The 11,198-nt window shown below is 39.8% G+C and overlaps 1 protein-coding gene across 1 annotated transcript in view; it reads left to right on the forward strand.

Moving 5' to 3' along the window:
• The window catches only part of LOC133040825 (flavin-containing monooxygenase 5), a 38,341-nt gene extending 27,143 nt beyond the window's left edge, over positions 1 to 11,198 (forward strand). Inside the window, exons 9-10 of the mRNA XM_061121016.1 lie at positions 4,024 to 4,096; positions 7,059 to 11,198. Coding sequence (XP_060976999.1) covers positions 4,024 to 4,096; positions 7,059 to 7,404 — 419 coding nt within the window. The 3' untranslated portion in view covers positions 7,405 to 11,198. The remainder of the gene's footprint in view (positions 1 to 4,023; positions 4,097 to 7,058) is intronic.

Below are 11,198 nucleotides of genomic sequence, written 5' to 3' on the forward strand. Positions count from 1 at the left end.
CCCCAATGGCAGAAAGTGAAGAGAAACTAAGGAGCCTCTTGATGAAAGTGAAAGAGGAGAGTGGGAAAGTTGGCTTAAAACTCAACGTTCAAAAAACTGAGATCATGGCATCCAGTCCCTTCCCTTCATGGCAAATAGATGGGGAAACAATGGAAACAGTGACAAACTTTATTTTCTTGGGCTCCAAAATCACTGCAGATGGTGACTGCAGCCAGGAAATTAAAAGACGCTTGCTCTTTGGAAGAAAAGATATGACAAACCTAGACAGCATATGAAAAAGCAGAGACGTTACTTTGCTGACAAAGGTCCATCTAGTCAAAGCTATTGTTTTTCCAGGAGTCATGTATGGCTGTGAGAGACCATAAAGAAGGCTGAGTGCTGAAGACTTGTTGCTTTTTAGCTGTGGTGTTGGAGAAGACTCTTGAGAGTCTTTTGGACTGCAAGGAGATCCAACCAGTCCATCCTAAGGGAAATCAGTCCTGAATATTCATTGGAAGGACTGATGCTGAAGCTGAAGTTCCAACACTTTGGCCACCTGATGTGAAGAAGTGACTCACTGGAAAACGGCCTGATGTTGGGAAAGATTGAAGACAGGAGGAGAAGGGGATAACAGAGGATGAGGTGGTTGGATGGCATCACTGACTCAACGGACATGAGTTTGAGTAAGCTTCGGGAGTTGGTGATGGACAGGGGAGCCTGACATGCTGCAATTCATTGGGTCACAAAGATCGGACACGACTGAGTGACTAAACTGAACTGTTTCAGAGTTCTTATAAAAATTACAGCTTCTTCCCTGGTGAAGACCTCATGGTAGTAGAGAAAAAGCAACAATGGTGATAGATGGGAGTGAAATCTAGTACAGCCACTCTGGAGAACAGTGTAGAGATTCCTTAAAAAACTGGAAATAGAACTGCCATATGACCTAGCAATCCCACTGCTGGGCATACACACTGAGGAAACCAGAATTGAAAGAGACACATGTACCCCAGTGTTCATTGCAGCACTGTTTACAATAGCCAGGACATGGAAGCAACCTAGATGTCCACTGCTAGAAGAATGGATAAGGAAGTTGTGGTACATATACACAGTCAAATGTTACTCAGCCATTAAAGAGAATACGTTTGAGTCAGTTCTGATGAGGTGGATGAAACTGGAGCCTATTATACAGAGTGAAGTAAGCCAGAAAGAGAAACACCAATATAGTATATTATCGCATATATATGGGAATTTAGAAAGACAATAAAGATGACCCTATATGCAAGACAGTAAATGAGACATAGATGTAAAGAACAGGCTTTTGGACTATGTGGGAGAAGGAAAGGGTGGGACGATATGAGAGAAGAGCATTGAAAATGTATATTACCATATGTAAAATAGATGACCAGTGCAAGTTTGATGCATGAAGCAGGGCACTCAAAGCTGGTGGCCTGGGACAAACCAGAGGGATGGGGTGGGAGGGAGGTGGGAGCGGGGTTCAGGATGGTGGGACACATGTACACCCATGGCTGATTCATGACAATGTATGGCAAAAACCACCACAATATTGTGAAGTAATTAGCCTCTAATTAAATAAATGAATTTTTTAAAAAGATTAGCAAAAAAAAAAAAAAAAATCTTTTCCAGATTTCCCCAAAGTTCTTTCATTTTTCTTCTTTTTCTCTTCATTTTTTGGCCACACCATGGGGCACATAGGATCATAGTTCCCCACCAGGGATCAAACCCATGCCCCCTGCATTGGAAGCATGGAGTCCTAACCACAGGGACTCCCAGGGACTCCCAGAGTTCTTTCATTTCTTATTTCTTTAATTCTATCCAGTAGATTTGTATTCCTTGAGCGCTGGACCAGCAATCCAATGCAAGTAACCCATTAAGTTAGCTAACTCCAGTCATATTAAGTGGGTCTTTTACGTGGGTCAGTTAAGTAAGAGGAAAAAGTTGCATTAAAATAGGCCACAGCACCTTAGTATACTTTGAACAAACAACTGAGACTCTTCCAGAATAAGTGAACTATTGAGAGGATTAGGGAAAAAGCATTTGGAAGATTCTGCATTATGGCTGTGGGATTAAGGGCTTTTAGGGGAATAGTATAAAAAGCCCAGTTATCTATGCTAGCAGAGTTTAGTGCTAAGTCCTCCAGCTTTCAACACTGGAAGAAAGAATCATCAGAGAATCCCTATAAATTTATCAAACTTCCAAAAGGAACCCTGAGTTTTTTCTAAGACTCATACCCCTACACTCTACCTACCAAATTCTTGCCTTTCTCATCTCTGAATTATACCCTCACTGTGCTGACTTTACGCCTTTAGAATCAGCTAGTTTCACACATGCCCAGCTCAGCCTGTCTTCTTGCCTGACGTGTTCTTTCCTAACAAGTCCCATTTCCTTTCTTCCTTTGTTCTCTAGAATTACTCTTCTCTTGTTAAGGAAATATTACACCTTTTCTGGAACACTGAGTCTGCTTGCTTGCCTTGACCAAAATCTAGTTTTCTTTTATCTTTGTCTCTTTTGTAACCTCTCAAGAGACCTTACAAGGATTGCACTTTCATTTAGTAACTTTCTTCCTTTGCAAACCATATGAAGTGAAACAATTCTCTGGATCACAAGGAGGCATTATGTCATAGCATGGCATTCAAGTTCCTTCACAAGTTACTTCACATGCTGGTTTTTCAGGCCCCTCTTTCACTACTTTTACCATATATCCTCTCATCTTCTAGATCCTACAATCTTCTAGATCTTCTAGCTGGCTTAACCCACTAAGAGCAAACATAGCTCTTTGTTTTTCTGGCTGCCTTGGGTCCTCCTTGCAGGGCACAGGCTTCTCTAGTTGTGGTGCGAGGGCTTAGCCTCTCTGCTGCATGTGGGTTCTGAGTTCCCTAACCAGGGATTGAACCCACATCCCCTGCATTGGCAGACAGATTCTGAACCACTAGACCACCAGGGAAGTCCCCTGAAAGTTCTTTAAATGAAAGAATCAAGTTTATTTGCCTTTGTCTTCCAAGACTAGACCAATGCCTAGCACATGGGAGGCAGCCAATAAATCTCTATTCAATGAATGCAAGTTCAGCTTTGGTGGTTTTCTGAACTCTACAGTTGTTGTTCAGTCCCTAAGTCGCGTCTGACTCTTTGCAACCCCATGGACTGTAGCAGGCTGGGCTTCACTTTAGAGTTGGGTTTAGAGTTGGATACAACCAAGGGAGGAAATGAACAGGCTTTTTCTACACAAATAAGGAATAAAGGGGAAGGCAAAAAAAGACAGAGAAAACAGCAGAAGCAAAGGCATAAGGTCTGAGTACCTTTAGAGTTGGCTCAAATTTTCTATATGGCATAGTACCTATAAGTTCTGGGCATAAAGCTAATCATTGAAATTGAGAGTTTCCATGTTAGTGCTTTCTTACCTTTGTCTAGCCATGTCCTTGGTGTTGGTGTTAAATGCCTGCTACTGGAACTCTGTGCATTGGTGCATAAATGTATTTGTTAAGACTGGGTATTATGAATTGCCTTTGACCTTACCCCTCACTCTCACCAAATAAAAAAGTTTATAAGGTAAGGTTTATTTCCCAAGGGACTTAAGGCATAAAACAGATTGACAGTTTATTTTTACTTCCTTCTCTCTGTGGTATAAAGCCCCTTTGTGACTGAGTCTGAGTACAGATGTGTTTCCCATCATCCTCCCACCCTTTTACTTTGAGCCTAATTTTTCATATACTTTTTTATCATTTTCTCATGTCCATATCTCATTTCCCATTTGAAAGACTATTTTAGGGAGGAGGCAGATATTGGTTGGAAAGCAGATTAGGAGAAATTTCTTCCAAAGACAAAGTGGGAAAGAGTAAGCTACCAAAGTTAATATGATTATATTCTGGTGGTGGAAGGGTAAGGTGATCAACTGAATGTGTAACTTCCTTGGTACAGAAAACTAGCCTGTATTCCCTCCAGTTCTCCAGAGCATGGTAATTGTTAATAGGATTATTATTCATACTGAGGTAATTTTACACTTAAACTTTTTATTTTTTTTCTCTTTAGGGTTAAAGACATTGCCCCCAAAAGGTGAAATGATGACAGAAATAGCTAAGGGTCACGAAGCTATGGCAAAACAGTAAGAATTCTCCCAATTTTTCCCACTCAATTCTTAATAAGGGCAATGTTGTACTATATTTATTTTCCTTGTGTTCATTTAAGGATTTAGATATTTTGAAGGAAAGGAAATAATAGTCTGTGACAACAGAATAGAGAAATACCACCAAATGATTTGAGTATGGATGGGAAAGGAGAGAAGAGCTGAAGAAAATCCTATGTGTAGGGCCTAAAAGAAAAGTCAAGTAGTAAAAAGCACATGGAGAGAAAACCAGGTATGTTATTTTGGCAAGAATCACTGGCTGCCAGAGAAAGGAGGGGCAGCGATGAATTAATGAGAGGTAGATACGGTCAAATTACAAATCTGTAGGTAGACTTGCAGATCTGCAGAGGTCATTTGCTGGCTGGCCTGTGACAGCATACTGAGGCCACAGTCGCTCTTGGTATGAATAGTCTATATGATCTGGGAAGGTGGTGCTCAGTGCTTATTTAGCAATCTGAGTTTCAGAACTTAAGCTTATTCACTGGGTGATTTTTATTTGAACAAAGTTGATGTTGATCAAGTCCTAAAAGTCAGAGGCACAATCACCCCATGCCCAAAGACATGCTTTTCTTCAGTTATGTGATTATACCAGTGTGGGGAGGAGGAGAAAGTTTTTATTTAACCCTGATACCCTTTCTAGGTGCCCCCCTGTTTTCCTCCTTCCTTTCACTGCCAAGCTTCAGCAATATAAACATTCTGTATTCCATGCTTTCACTTGGCACCCTTTTCTCCTTCCATTGTAACTTCCATCCTTATTCCTGCAATTGCTCTCTTAAGAGTTATCTATGAACAACTTAATTTTTCTTTCACTACTGTTTCGTGCTTTTTAACACCTCTTCCTGCTTGGAGTGCTTTCTTTCCCTGGCACTATTTATTATTTTCATTATTCATTATATTTATTATTGGGCTTCCTAGGTGGCTCAGATGGTGAATAATCTTCCTGCAGTACAGGAGACTTGAGTTCCATCCCTGGGTTGGAAAGACCCCCTGGAGAAGGGAATGGCTACCCACTCCAGGATTTTTGCCTGGAGAATTCCACGGACAGAGGAGCCTGGTGGGCTACAGTCCATGGGGTCACAATATTATATTATTTAAATATTTTATTATGTTTATTATTTAGTATGTATTTATTATCAATTATATTTATTGATTATATTTATTTATTTATTTATTATATTATTTCAATATATTTATTATTACCCCATGTCAATTTTCCTCCTTCTTTCCTTTGACTTACCTTCCGACTGTGAGCAGTGCCTAAGGATAATATTTAACCTTTATTGAGGGTCAACTTTGTGCAAATACTAAGTGTTTTACATGTATGAGCTTATTTAATTCTTGAAACAATCCTACAAAGCAGGTACTAGTGTATCTCTGTGACATCTCCCTGAATACTACAGTTGTTGACCCACTACATGCCTGTAAACCCATGAGCTAACACAACACCCATAAGGGAAAACTCTCAAATTCTTTCCTGTCTTACCTTCTTCTATTCTAAACTTTAGTCCCATTTCATAAATTCCTTTGCCTATCTATCAGTTCCTCAGGAATTCTATCTTACCAGTTCTATTTCAAATTTATTTTCTATCATTTTTCCTGCCCTGTTTTTTATAGTTTCTTTTGGCATTTCTATTTTTATTTTAAAAAATTTGTTTTGGCTGTACAGCATGTGGGATCTTAGTTCCCTGACCAGGGATTGACCCCATACCCTCCTTTCCTCTCCCCGCTGCCCTGCATTGGAAGTGCAGAGTTTTAACCACTGGGCTGCCAGGGAAGTTCCTTTTCCTGTCCTTTTTGGATTTCTAGTAAGCCCATCTAATCACAGTTAACCTGACTTGACTTTTCTCTTATTTTTTTCTGCCCCACTGTTCTTTCTTTTTGTAGAGAAAGTAAAAAGAGAAAGTCATCAGTTAGCTCTTAAATCCCACTGGCTTCCCAGATGGCACTAGTGGTAAAGAACCCACCTGCCAATGCAGGAGATGTAAGAGATGTGGGTTCAATTCCTGGGTGGAGAAGATCCCCTGGTGGAGGGCATGGCAACCCACTCCAGTATTCTTGCCTGGAGAACCCCATGGACTGAGGAGCCTGGTGGGCTGCAGTCCATAGCGTCGCAAAGAGTCGGACATGACTGAAGCGACTCAGCATGTACTTTTCACATAGGTATTGTACTGTTGCCACATTTTCTCTCCCCAAAGCCCATTTTGCTCTTCAAATCTGCACTTGGTGTAATCATTCCATCTGGTTCCATTTAGAGGAAACTTGTAGGATAAGTCATCCTCCCCCTCCTTTCAGGATTCCAAATTAATGTTGGTCCTGGGAAGTCCTGCCCTTTGGACTCTACCATCACCTCCCTCATAAAGTAAGTGAGGATCCCAAACTTGAGAATTTTTGTGGTGCGTTCTTTCTGACAACATCAGAGTCCTCTGTATCTCGATCTGCTATGTTTGCTTCCATATGTCCACCCTTATTTTCTACAACATGCTTCCTCTACTGTAGGTAGTGCCCACGAATATTCTGTGCTCACATTCTATCCTCATTCTTGCTTTCTTCCTTCACTGTGCCATTCCCTTGACTTGTAATGCTCTCCTCTTTGTTCTTACTTTATCTATTTCTTCCATATCCTTCAAGAACTTATCATAGCTCTGTTTCAACTACCCTCCTCTACATTTCTATTTATCAGCCTAAAACCACATGATTTAACAAAGTCTTAAATTCTTCTCTGTTTCATGTGTACCTGTCTACTCCAATAGATTATAAGGTCCTAAAAAAAAAAAAAAAAAAAAAAAAAAAAAATAAGGTCCTTAAGGATAGAGACAGGGTCTTAGCTTTCTTCTCTGTTTTCTACAGTTCCTATCCCCATATTGAGCCAATAGCAGACACTCAGAAAGCACTGATTGATTGAATTGTTAATAGGCCGTGGTTTCTGTCTTCTCTGCTTCAGGTTTGTGGAAAGCCAACGCCATACCATTCAGGGAGACTATATAAGTACCATGGATGAGCTTGCTGATCTGGTGGGCGTCAAGCCCAATCTGCTGTCCCTGGCCTTCACTGACCCCAAACTAGCATTCCAGTTATTTTGGGGACCCTGTACTCCAATGCAGTATCGTCTACAGGGTCCTGGAAAGTGGGATAGAGCTCGGAAAGTGATCCTCACCACAGAAGATCGTATCAGGAAGCCACTAATGACAAGAATAGTTGAAACCGATAATTCCAAGACTTCGACAATAACAATGGCCAAGTTTATGTTGGCTGTTGTTTTCTTTGCTATGATTATAACCTATCTGTAGCTGTTCCATTGTCATGGTCCCAGTTTTCTTTGAAAGCTGAATCTGCAGATGCCTTTGGAGCCTGACAAGATTCAACAATGTTCATTGTCCAAAAAGAGATCTTTCATATTGTCCAGAAATCTACTTTTCTTTCTCTTTCCAAAGCATTCATTCTTTTTCCTCTTTTCCCTACAGTGAAATCTCAGCATTTCATTTGTATTGACTTACTTCCCTTATTCTTATGACTCATTACATTTTCCTTCCAGTCATTCCTGGACCATGAGCTTAGATACTCTTTTAGTCATCTTTGTTTCTCCTTAGCAGAATTCCTGGCATGTGGCAGGTGCTTAATAAATGTGTGCCGTTGTTTATCAAATATTGTGGTGGGGAACATAAGCCAATATCTACATAAGAAATGGGTGACTCCATGTAACTGTGCTTCTGACAGTATTTGGTGTTCTACTAGAAGCTGAATCTTTTGTTGTTTTGAATATATAACTAAATGCATTTTTCCTGAGAGATAAGAGGGGAAAAAAATGGTCTTATAACTGTTGTACACACCTAAGATAAGACATATAGACACTTAAACATTTCATTTCACTATCTATTCACTAGTATATCTGATAGCTGGTCATTTTTCTTCTTTTCCCCTAAGCAACACATCTCTGTTTTCTCACTGAGAACTACCTTCAACTATCTAGGCTCATGGATCGTTCTAACAATCTAGCAGCTGCCAACAGGCTCAACCTGACTGGAAAAACTGGGATTTTAAATTAGCAGTCCAGTCCTTTTTGATCTCTCAGTTCTCATATTAGGATACAAGACTTTATCTTAGGAACTGTGATAAGTAGCCATCAACTGCTATAGTATGACCTACAAATGTGACTGGATTTCCCCCCCACCCCCAACTCCTACTTTCTCCCCTCCATACCCTCCCACACTCAGAAAGTCAAGGTAATTCAAAGAGGCCAGTTATGTAATAAATTAAAATTGATGATAACTAAATATAGGGGGTATTCTACTTTTAACAGTTATGTCAGAAATTGCAAGTTATGAAAAACAAAGCAAATGAAATGAAAATCAGGGACTCCAGTTTATGTCCAAGAGCTGCTGTTGAGTCTGTTTTCTCATCCATAGTAGTGTTGCTCTGTTCTTCTGCCTCAGAGAAGTTAACTCAATGTTAACTGTTGGGCAAACTGAATTTCATGAAGAAAGGTACTGGATGTACCCATCAAGTGTGTGTTCATAAAGACGCTGTTGTGTAATACATTTTGGGATTGCTGTCTATGACTTAACAAAAGAATACGTTTGACCAGCTGAAGAAACAACATTAGAAATTATCTGCTTTCCCAGTATAAATAAGAGAACCAGAAATGTGAGAACTACAACTTCTTCTTAATCATAAAACTATTAATATGTGTACAATTCCCTGCTATTTTGCCTGTGGAAAAACTTTTTGAGAATGAGAAGGTCTTTTGCCTTCCATAATTCTTGTGATACTTGGGATTTATCTTCTATTAAAATGGACCTAGTATTTTTTTTTTTAATTGGAGTAGTTGCTTTACAATGTTTTGTTAGTTTCTACTGTACAGCAAAGTGAATCAGCTATATGTATACATATATGCCCTCTGTTTTTGGATTTTCTTCCCCATTTAGGTTACCACAGAGCACTGAATAGGGTTCCTTTTGCTATACAGTAAATTCTCTAAAATGGACCTAGCATTTTCTAATCTGCAGACTATTCTGGTGCAAGAGTAAATGAAAAGCCACTTCTTTTTCATTTCCTTCTTTTAACATATACATTTTCCTCTTTTAGTGTGTAAGTTTGTTGAATTAATAGTCCTTTGACAACATAATTCCTAGTTATCAGTAATAAATACTCCACTTTCCTCTTTAAATAAAAAGCATGTAATTCTAAGTTCATTGACTCTCTCACTTTATGTATGATATGAAAGTTTACCAAAAAAAAGCCCATCATCGTAAACCAAGCTAAAAGTCAGATGTGAATAGGAAAGTGAACTCAAAACAAACTCAAGATACAAAGCCCTAGTTACTGACCTTGTTGTCGTTGTTGTTTAGTTGCTAAGTCATGTTGTTTAGTTGCTAAGACTCTTTTGACCCTATGGACTGTAACCCACCAGGCTTCTCTGTCCATGGGATTTCCCAGGCATGAATACTGAAGTGGGTTGCCATTTCCTTCTCCAGGGGATCTTCCCAGCCAGGGATCAAATCCATATCTCCAGTGTCTCCTGGATTGCAGGTGAATTCTTTACTGCTGAGTCATCTGGGAAGCCCCAGTTACTGATTAATACTCATCAATTTACCACATCTTTCTTTTGTAATTATATTAAAAAGTAATATCATTTTCCTAATTATATTATACAAAAAAAAAAAAAAAGAGAGAGAGAAAGCTTTCTTGTAGTACCAGAAAATATATGTAACTCCTTGGCTGATTCATATCAATGTATGACAAAACCCACTGCAATGTTGTTAAGTAATTAGCCTCCAACTAATAAAAATAAATGAAAAAAAAAAGCAAACTGGTGGGAGTATGTCATAGGGACACAGGAACCAACTGAAAATGGTCCCAGTGGCCAAAGCTGAATAACAGTATAAATAATCTAGTGATCTCGAGTGGCCTAGGCCTGCAGCAGCTTGAAGTGGGGTTTTGGTTCCCAGCCAGAGACTGAGGCTGGATCATGATGGTGAAAGCACCAAATCCTAGCCACTAGGCCAGTCGTCAGTGACAAGGCCCTGGCTCTTCAGCTTTGCAGAAAAGAATTCCCACAAAGAGAGAAAGTAGTGAAACCAGCAAAAGTATTTATTAGGAAGAAAAAGAGTACCATATGTGTGGATAGATACATAGACAGAGAGACCGTCCCTGAGTTGTGCCTTCGTGGCAATTTGAATTACTTTTATGGGCCATTTCTTCCAGTTTCTTTCGGCCAATCATTTTGATTTGCCTGGTTTGGTGTTCATATTTGGTATATCTCAGGATCCTCCCGTGTGTGCCAAGATGGAGTCTATGGAAAAGGCCTATGGGTTGAGCATCCCTTAGCACTCTCCTTCAAGGAGACTTTCTGTGAATGTGTGGTCAGGAGGTCTCCTGGCTTCAAGAATAAGAAATACATGGCCTGGGCAGGGCTCAACCTCTTCCCTCAATTGTCTCGATATTCTTGTCTTGGAGTTTCAGTTCACAGGGAATAAATCTCCAATCACTTTACTGGGTGGGGCGGGGGCACGGTTATCTACCTCCTGCCTCACTAGTACTGGATTACAATATAAAGTATTAAAAATGCCCATGAGTCCATACTGATATAAATAAGTGATTGAGTAATAAATAGGGCAGAACAGACAAAACTCCCAAAGAAGAATTCTGAACATTTACATAACTACAGTACCCTCAAGGAGTTGAAGCATAATTCCCCACTCCTTAAGTATAGGCTGCAGAGAGTGACTTCCTTCCAAAGGGAACAGTATGAAAAGCGGGGGGAATAACTTTGCAGTGGAGAAGTCCAACAAACACTACCTCAACTGGGTGATCAAGATTAACATCAACAGTGAGGTCATGTTGACAGTATGTACTCTTGATATGATGTGATGAGAAAGGTACTTAGCATCTATGGTCTTCCCCCCTAAAACCATAACCCAGTCTACCTGTGAGGAAAACATCAGAGAAACCCAAGTTCAAGAATATCTTACAAAATACCTGACCATCTCAAAACTGTCAAGCTCATCAAAGAAACAGGAAGGTCTGAAACTGCTGTAGTATAGAGGAGCCTAAGGAGACCTGATATCTAAATGCAATGTATCTT

The sequence above is a fragment of the Dama dama genome, chromosome 20 (assembly GCF_033118175.1).
Source record: "Dama dama isolate Ldn47 chromosome 20, ASM3311817v1, whole genome shotgun sequence".
Classification (NCBI taxonomy): Eukaryota; Metazoa; Chordata; class Mammalia; order Artiodactyla; family Cervidae; genus Dama; species Dama dama.